General features: G+C 36.9%; 1 protein-coding gene across 3 annotated transcripts in view; it reads left to right on the forward strand.

The window, feature by feature from the left end:
• BRWD1 (bromodomain and WD repeat domain containing 1) overlaps positions 1–14,987 on the forward strand; it is a 120,408-nt gene that overhangs the window by 56,870 nt on the left and 48,551 nt on the right. For all 3 annotated transcript variants that reach the window (XM_022552928.3, XM_089910233.1, XM_089910234.1), the window contains 4 exons: positions 490–675; positions 5,347–5,530; positions 7,836–7,929; positions 12,477–12,608. In XM_022552928.3, the coding sequence (XP_022408636.2) occupies positions 490–675; positions 5,347–5,530; positions 7,836–7,929; positions 12,477–12,608 (596 nt within the window). The remainder of the gene's footprint in view (positions 1–489; positions 676–5,346; positions 5,531–7,835; positions 7,930–12,476; positions 12,609–14,987) is intronic.

Raw genomic sequence — 14,987 nt, forward strand, 5'->3', positions numbered from 1 at the left:
GGTGGGAGAGAGCTGGAGTTGGGAGTGGTCATTTGTTGAAGGCCTAAAAGGTGTTACTTACTCTTTTTTATTTCATAAGACAGAGAAATGCCACTGCTTTTCTCTACATCAGAAATCGCACATTATTGGTTGTTATAGTCAGAGAGACCTTGAGAGATAAGATTTTAATGAAATACTTGTATAAATGAGGGGCGTTAATGTGAAACAGAAAAACAAGACTTTCACTTTCACTCAAGTGTGTTTCCAGGTGCTCACTGCTAGGGATTTCAGAACCTCTGTTGAGGTTTTTGTGGTACTTAGTACTCTAAAGTTTGTTTTGAATTTTTTTCTATGACTTAATTAGTTATGAATATAAAGGATATCTTTAATTGATTATTTTTGAAAAACAAGAATTCTGACAATTGCTAATGTAATTTTAATTGTAGCCTATTGAAAGTTTTTTCCTCTTAATATGTATTATGATTTCATATTCATTCATTGAATTTGCAGGTGATGGAGAGGTAATTGAACAAATTATAAGCCTACAAACCAATGACAATGGTGAACGAAGCCCAGAGTCCAGTGTTCTTGATGGAATGATAAGACAGTTGCAGCAGCAGCAAGACCAGAGAATGGGAGCAGGTCAAGATGCTGTTCCAAGTGGACTTTCAAATGGGGAAGAAACACCCCGAAGAGGTAATAAATATATGAGAGGTATTTTGCCTTAATATGGCTGGATTGAAATTGAAGAATAAATGAAGTCATTGTCCCCTACATGCAGTGTAAAAAGCCTTAAGCAATGTACGCTTACAACTTGAGTAGTAGTCTGGAGGTAGCTTTATTAGGTGTAAGGTTGATGGACTAACAAATGGACATTTGAATTTCAAGTACTATGAAAGGCTATTGAAATCTTTTTGCTCTAAAATAAGAGTATTTACAAAATTACATTAAATAAATAAGAGTAAAGAACAAAGTGTTTTCTAAAGGAAACACTAGATTTCCTTTCCTTTATAATCCTTAAAAAACTGAATTGAGTAGAGCCCTAATGTTTCTTACTGAATCAGAAAGCTTGAAGTGAGTTTTCAGCGCAAAGTACTTGATATTGGAATGTAGTGATAATTATGTTAGTGGAAATAATCTAGAAGAGATGGGCGATTGTTATGCAACTGAAAACTTACTCTAGAAAAGCTAAAACCTTGTGGAAGATAAGAGAAGATTTGAGAGGCTGTAAAATGCTATAAAATTTCCTGTCTCTTTATCGCTCAGTGCTGTGTTCTGAACAGTTTCTTCAGCTCTTTCTGCCCTTTCACTCTTTTTTTTTTTGCGGTATGCGGGCCTCTCACTGTTGTGGCCTCTCCCGTTGCGGAGCACAGGCTCTGGACGTGCAGGCTCAGCGGCCATGGCTCACGGGCCTAGCCGCTCCGTGGCATGTGGGATCTTCCTGGACCGGGGCACGAACCCGTGTCCCCTGCATTGGCAGGCGGACTCTCAACCACTGCACCACCAGGGAAGCCCTGCCCTTTCACTCTTGATCTTCCTTTCATCTAATCTGCCTCGTAACTGGGCTTTAGATTTTTTTTTATTATTATTTGTTTTTTATTTTGGCTGCATGGCTTGTGGGATCTTTTTTGTTTGTTTTTAATTTCTTTTTGGCTGCGTTGGGTATTCATTGCTGTGCGCAGGCTTTCTCTAGTTGTGGTGAGTGGGGGCTACTGTTTGTTGTGGTGTGCGGGCTTCTCATTGTGGTGACTTCTCTTGTGGAACATGGGCTCTAGGCACGTGGGCTTCAGTAGTTGTGGCACGTGGGCTCAGTAGTTGCGGCTCACGGGCTCGAGAGCGCAGGCTCAGTAGCTGTGGCACACGGGCCTAGTTGCTCTGTGGCATGTGGGATCTTCCCGGACCAGGCATCGAACCCATGTCCTCTGCATTAGCAGGTGGATTCTTAACCATTGTGCCACCAGGAAACCCCGGCTTGTGTAGTTCCCCAACCAGGGATCAAACCCAGGCCCTCGGCAATGAAAGCAGGGAGTCGTAATCACTGGTCCGCCAGGGAACTCGCAGTGCTTTAGATTTTTATTTGCAGCGACTGTTAGGTCTACAAGTTTCATTTTTTTCTCTTTAAAATATGACTTTAAAATTAGTGCCTTGTACTTTAAGTTTTACTTCTTTTATATATTTAACTGTTTTGGATTCTAGCAGCACAGAATTGGGTCTATCAAAACTTTGTTCTTCACATACTTTTTTTTTTTTTTTTTTTTGCGGTACGCGGGCCTCTCACTGTTGTGGAGCACAGGCTCCGGACGCACAGGCTCAGCGGCCATGGCTCATGGGCCTAGCCGCTCCACGGCATGTGGGATCTTCTGGGACCGGGGCACGAACCCGCGTCCCCTGCGTTGGCAGGCGGACTCTCAGCCACTGCGCCACCAGGGAAGCCCATTGACATACTCTTATTGTTCATTTACACATGCTCCTCTTTTATTTGTTTTAAATCATGATAATAACCTACGTCTTTTTATGTGGTCCTGTCCTGTTTCCCTATCCCAAGATAACAATTATTCTGAATCTCATGTTGATTCTTTGCCTTTTAAAAAATAGATTTGACACTCTTAAATGTATGAATAAAAAGCATTTGTTTTTAAACTTTATCCAAAGGTTTATAAAGGTTAACTTTATCAAAAGGTTTATAAAGGTTTATAAAAGGTTTATAAAGCGACTTAATTTTTTTCACATAGTGCTGTATTTTTAAGATTGCTCAGTTGTCGCATTGGATTAATTTTGACTGTTGTGTACTCTTTTGTATATCTGATTTTATTAATTCATTCTCTTGATGGACTTTTGGGTAGTTTTGAGATTTTGCTAATCTCAAACAGAAATGCTATTAACAGTCTTGTATGGGTCTCATATATACTTGAAAGAATTTCTCTCTCTCAGGTATGTTTTTTTCCTAAATTCTAGAGTAAGATGTGAACTTTATCCCTTAGGCTTCATTCTATATCTTCCAAGAACTGGAACATTCTTTTATATGATCATAATACAATGGTCACAGTCAACAGACTTTACAGTACTACACAATGAACAGACTATACAGTACTGCTCTGTGATGTACAATCTTTACATTTCCCCACTTGTCCCAAAATTGTCCTTCATGGCTTTTTAAAATTTTAGGGTTTAATCAAGCCTTGGTCCATGTGCTTAATTATTGAGTCTCTTTTAATTTAGAACAGTTCCCTCATGGCACTGGTACTTTTGAAGAGTTCAGGCCTGTTGTTTCACAGAATTTCCCTCAATTTGAATTTGTCTGATTATCTCAAAATTGGATTCAGGTTAGACATTTTAGGTAAGAATACTGCATAGTTGCTGTGTTCTTCTCAGCGCATCAGAGCAAGAGGCACAAGATATATATGCATTTTTCTGCACCTTGCTTTTTTCCCTTAACAGCATATTCTAGAAATCACTCTCTTTGCATTCACAGAGCTCGTCTTCATTCCTTTTTATAGCTTCATAGTACTCCACTGTGTGGAATAACCAGTCTTTGTAATTAATCTGTTTATGGCCACTTAAGTTATTTTTCATGCTTGCTATTACAAGTAATGTTGTGATGCATAACATATATTTTCTTCAAACTGTTGGAGAATAATACTATGACTTGGGCAGTCAAATTTAGAATTTAGGGCTTCCCTGGTGGCGCAGTGGTTAAGAATCTGCCTGCCAACATAGGGGACATGGGTTTGAGCCCTGGTCCGGGAGGATCGCACATGCCACAAAGCAACTAAGCCTGTGCGCCACAACTACTGAGCCTGCGCTCTATAGCCCACCAGCCACAACTACGGCGCCCACGTGCCACAACTACTGAAGCCCATGTGCCTAGAGCCCGAGCTCCGCAACAAGAGAAGCCATGGCAATGAGAAGTCTGCCCACCGCAATGAAGAGTAGCCCCCACTTGCTGCAACTAGAGAAAGCCCACGCACTGCGACGAAGACCCAGTGCAGACACACACACACACACACACAAAATTTAGAATTTATTTTTAGTTCTCAATTCAAAAAGTGTTTCTTAAACATCAATATATTTTAATACAAATTTTGGATTAATAGCAGGGGCATTTAATGTCATTTTTAATAGATGGAGTATAATATGTTGTGCAGGGCAAATTGGTTCACATTTGATTGGTGAACAGAATGTTGTACATAGAAGAATGCAGAGGTTTGTTCATTCATATTTGAGTTTTACCCTAAGCAAGGAGAGCTGGTGTATTTGGAGTAAAATTTAATAGCCTCCCGTAGGAAAGGATATAGCCCCCAGTTTTTTTTGTTGCATTAGTAGCAGGATCCCCTTCACCCTGTGGTTCAAGAAAACAAGTACTTTGACTGGGATTCCCTCCACATCCCCCCAGGGTGGTCTCCATCCTTTGTGACTTCCAGCTCTTGGGAGGTTGCCCTGCCTCCTGTGTCTACCTGATCAGCTCTGCATAGGCTTAGGGCTTGATGTGGTCTGCATTGCCCTGTTACCCACTCTTTTAGCTCCAATTCAGGTGCTGCCAGCATTTCCCCACTTTGCATTTTTGTGAATTTTTAATAGTGGGCTCTGGCAGCTTGCCTGCTTGAGTGGCTTAGATTATCTCTTTAGGTCACAAATAATGTTTTTTGTTAGAGCTCTTATTATAAAGCCACCACAGTTTGAGGCATCTATTTGCAGTGCTAATTTTTCCAGAAAGATGTGTTTTTAGTTTGCAGTTTTGAGGAAGGCGAGGTTTTTAGGACTGCAAATATAACATTATTATAGAAAATGCTTGTACATTAAATTTCTGAAAGTCTAATAAAAATGGAAATTGAGCTTAATAGTTATGTTAATGTTTGTTCTGTAGTCTGCATTTTTTAAAGAGATCTTTTAAAATTTATTTTGGCTGCGTTGGGTCTTCGTTGCTGTGCGTGGGCTTTCTCTAGTTGCGGTGAGCAGGGGCTACTCTTCATTGCGGTGCATGGGCCTCTCATTGCGATGGCTTCTCTTGTTGTAGAGCACAGGCTCTAGGTGCTCGGGCTTCAGTAGTTGTGGCTCATGGGCTCTAGAGCGCAGGCTCAGTCGTTGTGGCGCACGGGCTCAGTTGCTCCGCGGCATGTGGGATCTTCCCGCGCCAGGGCTTGAACCTGTGTCCCCTGCACTGGCAGGTGGATTCTTAACTGCTGCGCTGGTATACCAGGGAAGTCCCCATGTAGCCTACATTTTGATCTCAGTCACATTAAGATTCTTTTTTCCAAAGTTTTTTCAGTAGATCTTTTTTTTTTTTTGGTTTGTGTCATAGTAGGAGGAATGTATATGCATATTAGATTGAAGTTTGTTTTGTAATCATTCTTGACAATTTTTCCCTAGGTTTTAGAAGACTAAGCTTAGACATCCAGTCCCCTCCAAATATTGGTCTGCGTCGTAGTGGACAAGTGGAAGGTGTTCGTCAGATGCACCAGAATGCTCCACGTAGTCAGATGGCTACAGAGCGTGACCTGCAGGCCTGGAAACGAAGAGTGGTTGTACCAGAGGTACCACTAGGCATATTTAGGTTTGTTTTAGGATATCTATTAATATTGTTTATATCTGTGAAAATATATCTATATGGTTATTTACACATTTTAATCATTAGTGGTATAAATAATCATATACATATATTTTAGTAATGGGTTGGGATGTATTTTAATTGTGGTAGGAAAATGTCAAAATTGTTCTCTAACTCCATAACCAATCTTGTTTCATCTATACAAACACCCCCTGTTCTCCCTTCAGTATTATTTTGAAAGATATTCCAGACATAATATCATTTTGTCTAAAAGTATGTCCGTATGTAATTTCTAAGGATAAGGAATTGTCTTAAAATATAACTATAATGCCATTGTCATATCTTAAAAAACAAACAATTCCTCAGTAGAACCAAATAGCCAGTGTTTAAATTTCCAGTTGTTCCAAATGTCATATTTTTAGTTTTTTGCAAGAGTATTTTGTAAGTGGTAAAATTCCATCAGAAGGCACATAATATCTTTTTCTTTATTTCTTTTCTTTTTTTTTTTTTTTGTGATGCTAGCAGGAACTGATACTCACTGCCCAGGTTCATTAATTCATTAGGGATTATAAAATAGTGATATTTCAGCTCTGAAGTCTTTATTATCTTGGCTACTTCCAAATAAAAATTCACCCACATCTACTATTTGATTATCCAGTAGTAAAGTTTGTATATAATAAACAAGTTTCTGTATAAAAAACAGGATAGCTGCCTGCTCATTTTGCTTTATTTACCTTCAAAATAAAGATTTATTCCTTTATATTCTCCCGCAGTGGCCAATTTGTGTGTTTGTGTTGTTCACTGTATTAATTACACTGCTGTGATTTAGCTTATTTCTAATGTCCTTGTTAATGTTTAAATTTTTTTATCTCTGGCCAGGAGGAGCTTCTTCAGGTTGGCTCCTGAGTCCTTTTGAAATAATGTAGTAGCCTTGTGTAGCATCTTTGCTGTCAGGCATGGCAGGGTGTTACAGGTTCTTCTTGTAAATTTCTTGACCTAGACTTAGGATTAGTCTTTTCTCTTAAGCAGCCCTATTTTCTTTTACTGAGAAATGATATTTCATAAGTATAGTGTGGATCGTAGGGTTTTCCTTGTACTGAATTGTGATGTACTGATTTTCAAGTTATCAGAATGGAGGCAGCAAATACTGTTTTTCATTGATATCTAAAATGTTTCAGTATTCTGTCACGTTTGTGTCTCATAATAACTAATACCTTGAAGATAATTTTGTGAAAGTTTTCATGTGTTTAGCCAGAAGAGTCAGTTGATTGGTGGAGTAATATTGGATAATACTTATATTTCATACAGTGAATTTAAGGATGTTTATAAGTATACGATAAACTAATGAAAAGCAAAATCTGGAATTGGGATGAGAAATACAGAAAATCACTGTCGTGTATGCAGCATTCTATAATTAAGCCTTAAAATTATGTCTGAGTTGCATGGTCATCAGAACTGAAAGTGTCATTTTAGGATACTTTTTGTTGTCAAAATCAAGGGAAGCAAATAGGTATCAGGAGTGAAAGTCCTGAAGAATAGTTTCTTAAACGAGCATTTATTTTGTTAACATAAAGGAAGACTGGAAGTAGTTTAAGGCTAGAATCATGGTTCCCCAGCATTTTCCCCGACGGCAAAAAGGACATTTCTAGTTGAAGGGATTTCATTTAAGCAGACTTAATGGTCCCACATGACATGTCTCCTCATAACTCATTGACCAGAATGTCCATATGGCCACACTTAGCTACAGAGGAGGCAAGGTAATACAGTCTCTATTTAGAGCAGCAAAGAGCCTAGATGAAAATTTGAGATTTTGCTTCTAAGGAAGAAAGAAGAATGGATTTTGTGAGTCAGCTAGCCGCTGCAGTATAATTTTCCCAGAGAAGAGCATAGCTCTTTCTAGAACTCTATTCTAAAATACATTTGAGTTTTTATGAAGGAGATGCTGAGTGATACAGTAGAATCCTTTAGTGAATGGATTTGCAATCTTGGAAAATCATAGGTACATTCTGAGTAGCTAACACGAGAGATTCTGTTTGAGTTGGTCCTCATAGGGCCAATCAAAATACAAATGAATGAATATTTCTGTGTTAAATATGAAAAATAGGACCTACTAGCTGCCTCTGAGATTTTGGTTATATTAAATTTCTAGAAAAGTGTAGTTTGCCTTAAGTTTTGTTATAACTTTAGGAATTTTCTGTATTAATTAAAAAAATACTTAAGTTATGATTCCCAGAATCATAATGATTAGTTTTTTTCTCTATATATCCTTTATTTATCAGCAATTAATATAACTGGGTACTTAAATTTGTAGGAAGTTGGAAGACTTCAGAATAGAGAAAGGTGAAGAAGAAAGAAATCTTTATATAATTGGAAGAAAGAGGAAGACTCTCCATCTTTCACAAAAGGTAACCTAAATTCCATTTCCTTAGGAATAAACAAATTAGAAATTAAACTGAAATTTATAGTTTTCTTTTTGATCACTGAGAATATTAGTAATATTAGTCTTCTGTTTGGGATTTAAAATAGTAGACATAAAGTTGTACAGGTGTTAGGAAAAGTGGCTTGAAACTTGCGGGAAGTAGCCTAATGCCTAACAGTGATGAAGGATTCTAGAAAATTATTGTTGGGATTTCCCTGGCGGTCCAGTGGTTAAGACCTTGAGCTCCCAATGCAGGTGGCACGGGTTTGATCCCTGGCTGGGGAACTAAGATCCCACATGCCTCACGGCACGGCCTGAAAACAAAATGTTATTGTCTAATAACCCCTAGAACATTGCCAGCACATCAGAAGCATTTTGTATCCATTCCCAATCACTACTCTCTCCTTTCTCCTGCAGATAACCAACTGTTTGACTTCTAAAGATGCTGGTTAGCTTTGTCTGTTTCTGATGTTTTCCAAATCATGCATTTATAAAAAATCTTAGATGTCACAATGGTTTGTGACAAAGCCCAGCCCTACCTGAGAAAATCTTATTCCTTAGTTTTTAATTTCTTGACCATCATATGTGAAGCATTAACAAGTTAATGGAATTTATACAAAATGTATGCACGATCAGTGCTACAAAACTATGGTGAAAATGGTTGTGTTTGCAAGATATTCTCTCAATTGGTCATTCAGTTTTGTAGCCATATTGTGAGAAATGGCCTGTGCATGCCTGTCTGCCACATTAACTGCCTTGATGCGTGGTGTTTTTGCTTATGACTTGGGCTTTGAGAATTAAATAAAAATAGTTTCTATCTTATTATTTAATTTAAAAATAATTCAAATCTATTACGCCAAGTACTGAAAAGAAAAAAATGTTGACTATCTTCAGCTATAGTTAGAATATTTTCTCATGATAAAAGCCTTCAAAGTTAAATTTACTAAAATTTTTAAGAAATTTTTTCATTTGTTTTATTTTTGCTGGAAAAGTTTTGAAAGATTTTTAAACATTTGATTACTGTGCTGTTATGTATTCAGAAATTTCTAATTTGGATATGTAATTTGATAAATTACAATCTGTAATTAAATTACATCAAAAGTTATTCAAGAAAGTTATAAAGTTAAATGCAGAGAGCTTTAAAAATTTCAATTTAGCTTTTGTCTTAAAAATGTTATCTATTTTAAACCCTGTATTGGATAAGAAGGCTAAGCCTTATACTTAATCTGTTGATGTACAAAGTACAGATATACTACATAAGTGTTTACATACTGTATGTATGTCTGTGGTATTACAATTCGAGGGAGCAAATTAGGAGAAAGTCAAGTTTCCTATAGGGTAGTGGTAATGTTAAAAAAAGGGTAAGAAGGGCTTCCCTGGTGGCACAGTGGTTGGGAGTCCGCCTGCCGATGCAGGGGACACAGTTTTGTGCCCCGGTCCGGGAAGATCCCACATTGCCGCGGAGCAACTAGGCCCGTGAGCCATGGCCACTGAGCCTGCGCGTCTGGAGCCTGTGCTTTGCAATGGGAGAGGCCACAACAGTGAGAGGCCCGCGTACCGCAAAAAAAAAAAAAAAAAAAAAAAAAAAAAAGGATAAGAAACATTGATCTAAATGTCATACAGTATGTATATGTAATCTTTTGTATCTGGCTTGCATTTGCCCTTGTGAGATCTATCTTTGTTGTGAGTAGTTGAAGTTCATTTGTTTTCACTGTTGGATAGTATTCCTTAATGAGAATGTTGCTGTTTAATCTATTCTTAAAGGACGTTTGGGTTGTTTTCATATTAGGAATATGAATTAGGAATAGTATGTTAGGAACAATATTGCTTTCAACATTTTGTACATATTTCTTGGTATCTGTCTGTATTTCTTTTTTTTATTACCTTTTTTTTTTGGCGGTACGCGGGCCTCTCACTGTTGTGGCCTCTCCCCTTGCGGAGCACAGGCTCCAGACGCACAGGCTCAGCGGCCATGGCTCACGGGCCCAGCCGCTACGCGGCATGTGGGATCTTCCCGGACCGGGGCACGAACCCGTGTCCCCTGCATTGGCAGGCGGACTCTCAACCACTGCGCCACCAGGGAAGCCCCATCTGTATTTCTTTTGAGTATATGCACTGGAGTGAAATCATTGGAGCATAGGGTATGTGTATATTCAACTTTAGTAGTTAATGCCACATGTGGTTTCAAAACGATTGCACTCTTGCTTATAGTGAGATAAGTATTAAAGTCTCCTTATGTTTGTAGATTTCTTTGTTTCTACTTACTTTGCTTTGTGTAGTTTGAAGCTATGTTATTTGTTGTGTACAAATTTAGAATTTCCCTTTTTCCTACTGAATTGAACCTTTTACCGTTATGAACTTATCTCTAGTAATGCTTTATTCTTCAAATTCTTGTATATGAATGTAGCTATGCTAGCTTTCTTTTGGCTAGCGTTTGCATAGTACGTGTTTTTATCCTTTACTTCCTGTCTTTCCCTTTTGTCTTTTTTTTAAAAAAATAAATTTATTTATTTTTGGATGCTTTGGTTCTTCGTTGCTGTGCGCTGCTTTCTCTAGTTGCAGTGCATGGGCCTCTCATTGCAATGGCTTCTCTTGTTGCAGAGCACAGGCTCTAGGTGTGCGGGCTTCAGTAGTTGTGGCACATGGGCTCAGTAGTTGTGGCTCGCGGGCTCTAGAGCACAGTCTCAGTAGTTGTGGCTCACGGGCTTAGTTGCTCCGTGGCATGTGGGATCTTCCTGGACCAGGGCTCGAAGCCATGTCCCCTGAATTGGCAGGCAGATTCTTAACCACGGCGCCACCAGGGAAGCCCTATTTTCTGTCTTTTTTGTTTTTAGGCTGTTTCTTGCTGTTCTGAATTTTTTTCTGACCGAATATATTCCATTCAATTAGTTCTCTTCAGCTGTGTGTATCCTGCTAATAACCTTGTGTTCTTAGTTTTAGTTATTGTATTTTTCTGTTCAGAATTTTCCAGAGTTTTCAGTTTTCTGCTGAAGTTCTCTTTATTTTAATTCCTTGAAAATCAGCCCTGGTTATTAAAAAAAACCATTTCTGGTTATTTCATTATCTTGTTCCCCTGTTAATCTGTTTGCTTTCTGTGTTGATTTTTTTCTCATTTTATTACAATCACATTTTCTTTGTTGCCTGTATTTTTGATTGAATGTTAGATGTTAGAGATGGTTTGAAGCCTAGGATGGCATTTCTTCTCCAGAGAAGGTTTTAATTTGCTTCTGGTAGGCTACTAGGGCCACTCTCAAGCCTGTATCACCTTCACCCAGACAAGAATGGGCTTTTAGTTCCCTGGAATTACTGTTTATCTGTGGTTTACCTATAGGTCTAGATTATAGCTCTTTGGGCTAACAGCTGAAGCTTGAGGTGTTTGCCTACACATAGGAGACTCCGAATTGTAATTTTTGTTAGCATAACTCAAGAGTTTAGTCTGTCAGTTTTTTGCTTACCTGCTAAACCTTTCAGCTTCCTCTTCCAGAGTGAAATTCTAGGGTTCTTTTTTATTGCTTGTATCCTTTTTCATGTATTGGTCCTGTAAATCTTCATAGCCTTGTTAGGTATATAGGGCCCTCAAACCGTTTTTTAAAAAAATATATATTTTGACACATTTTCTTGTTCTTCTTAGTGGTAGTTTTGGTCCATCTGAATTTACATATTATTAGTCATGAAATTCATTAATAGGAGTTTTTGCCTTAACAAAAAAAGTACTGACAAATTAAGGAAAGAAGAGTTGTATTAAAATCAGCCAGGATATATTGTTCAGGATATGTTGAAATGATAAAACATCTCAATGATTATCAAACAGGTGGCACTAACGTGAAAATTGATTTTGTATATCAGCTCTGGGAATATGTACTTTCACTGAGTGATCTCGCACACGTGACTTTGGTGTTGGAGGAATAGCATGTGCCCTCCCCCTCCCCCCCTCCCCCACCGTTTCAATCTAGCTATTTTATTTGGCTGATTTTAAAAGATTATTTAATTATTTTGTTTTAATTTAAAAAAAAGATATTTAAAAAATTCAAGCACAACTGAAAGCACTGACAACAAATCATCCAAAAAGTTAAAACCTGGAAATAACTAGGATTGATATTTGAGAATCATTTCAGATATTTCTCTATACCTGTGTATTCACACAGTGATATATTCCTTAAGGTTGGTTACTGCATCATAATATATGAATATATATTTTCACTTCTAAGGTATATATTTTAAAGTGATTTCTTTTTTGGATTATAGTTATTATTATCTAATTTATGGTAAGCCAATTAACTTATGGTTTAGTTTGGAAAATGATGATCTAATGTGCCTAAATTTAGCCATGTTTTCTAAATATCTTAAAAGTAACAAAAACCAATCTTGGTTAACAGTATGTGGCAAAAATACCCATTCAAGAATATTTTATTTTTTGAACTATTATTATTTTTTTTGCCTTAAATCCTTTTGGAATTGGATAGAATGCGAAATACTTTATTGAAGATTGTACTTATTTAAGTGTTGATTTTCATCTGCATGTTTGTGTTTCAGTCTGATTCCGTGGCTTTGATGTCACAATCTAGGCAGAGGACATGTAGGCGTAAATATCCAAATTACGGTAGAAGAAATCTTGGACGGCTTGAGTTGTCTTCTGGAAATGAATCTTCAAGCTCCGTAAGACATGTGAGTTTCATAACTTTAAAGTATACAAAATAATCTTGAATAATTTGTCTTAACTCTTTACTTTGAATCTACCTTGAAATTTTGTGGAAGTATAGTATTCTCTAGAGATTAAGATGAAATTTCACATTTGAATTTCTCTAACAATTTTGAACAGCTTTGTTATACCATATAAGTGTACAATCTGGTGGTTTTAGTATATTAACAAAATTGTACCATCACCACCACTATTTAATTTCAAAATATTTTAATCACCTAAAAAGAAACCCTGTACCCATTTGCAAGTACTTCCCATTCCCACTCCACCCAAGCCCCTGGCAACCACTAATCTTTCTATCCCCATGGACTTTTGTATTCTGGACATTTCATTTAATGGAAGCATACAGTATGATCTTGTGACTGGCTTTTTTCACTTACTGTGTAATGTTCAAGGCTGATTCCATGTATAGCATGGATGAATACTTCATTCTTTTTCATTGCCCAATATTCCATTATATGAATAGACCACAGTTTGTTTACCCACTCATCAGCTGGTGGATATTTGTATTATTTCTACTTTTTGACTGTTACGGATGTTGCTCCTTATCAGCATTAATGTACAGGGTTTTGTTTGGCCATAAGTTTTCAATTCATTTGGGTTTATATCTGTGAGTCAGTTTGCTGGGTCATATGGTAACTCTGTATTTTAACCTTTTGAGGAATTGCCAGACTGTTTTCCAAAGTGGCTGTATTATTTTATGTTCCCAGTCAGTAATGTATGAAGTTTCCAGTTTCTCCACCTCCTTGTCCACACTTACTATGTTCTGTCCTTTTGATTTCAGTTGTCCTGGTGGATGTGAAATGGTATCTCACTGTGGTTTTGATTACATTCCCCTAATGACTAATGATGTTGAACATGTTTTCGTGTGCTGTTTTCCACTTGTATGTCTTTGGAGAAATATCTATGCAAATCTCTGGCCCATTTTTCAATTTGGTTGTCTTTTTTATTGCTATAAGGGTTCTTTATACATTCTGGATACAAATCCTTTATATCAGATGTATGACTTTGAAATATGTTCTCCCATTTATTGGATTGTCTTTTCACTTCTTTGCTTGTTTCCGCTGAAGCACAAAAGTTTTACATTTTGATGAAGTCTAGTTTGTTTTTTCCTTAGTTGCTTGTGCTTTTGCCGTCATATCTAAGAAGTCTTTGTCTTAACCCTTTTCTTGACTTACAGTAATCATATGTAAGTTACTGTTCTTCTTTTTGATTTTTTTGGGGGAAACCAGTATTTCTGTAAAGAGTTTTTAAAGGTTAATATTAGAATGTTAGTATTCTCTAATCAGGAATGTTTTGAGGATTGAAATGTTACATAAGGATGAACAATTTGAATTCCTCTATAAAGCATTAGGGTAGTCATCAAACATAGGGTTTGAATTTAAATCCAAATTCTTCTACTTCGACAAGTTGGTTAAACTTTTGTGCCTCTGCCTATATCTGTAAAAGTAATTAATAGTATGTCCCTCAGAGGTGTTGTGAGAATTCGTTTAGTTAACCGTGTAAAGTGTTTAAAACACAGCCTAATATCCAATAATGTTAGCTGCTAACCGTTCACTTAAATGATTTTGTGTAACACCTTTCTTATTTATTTTCTTCTTCTTTACATGTATTGAGCATGTTTTAACCTTTAATGATTCCGGATAATTATGATAAATGTTCCCATCCATCCTCACTAGTTTCTGGCATATCTTTCCTGTGTTTTTTTTTCTTCTTTCCCCTATATACTCAATTAGATACATGTATATTTTTTCTCCTTTTGTACACAAAATGTCACATACCACAGATACTCTTTTGCACTTGGGTTTTTTCACTTAAAATATTCTTAAAATCACTTCATATCGGTTCATAAGTGCCTTCCTTATTTATTTATTTTTAAAGAGTTGCATCATATTTAAGTTATCTGATTGTAACAGTTTATTTAACCACTCTCCTGGTTATGGGCATTTAGGATGTTTACAGCGTTTTCATTTTAAATAATGCTACAATGAATAATCTTGTAGATGTATGTATTTGTCTAATGATGGAGATGTTATGGGGGGGTACATTCCTTGAAATGGGATTGCTGGGCCCAAAGATAAACACGTTTGCATCTTATGAGATGCTGATAAAAATTCCTCATAAAGGAGAATTCCAACTTGCTTTCCTCCCTGTGGTGTAGGAGAGTGTCTGTTTTCTTACTGTTTACTAACAGTGTGTTACAATTTCTAATTTTTGCCAATCAATTGGCGAGAGATGGTATCTTAGTTTTATTTTTTATATGTTTTGGCTATTCTTTTATGTGATAGAATATTATATGTAACATGAAATTTACCATTAGCTGTTTTTAAGTATACAGTTCAGTG

Source organism: Delphinapterus leucas, chromosome 4 (assembly GCF_059928025.1).
Source record: "Delphinapterus leucas isolate spDelLeu-1000000601 "Yukka" chromosome 4, BTC_Dleu_Yukka2, whole genome shotgun sequence".
NCBI lineage: Eukaryota > Metazoa > Chordata > Mammalia > Artiodactyla > Monodontidae > Delphinapterus > Delphinapterus leucas.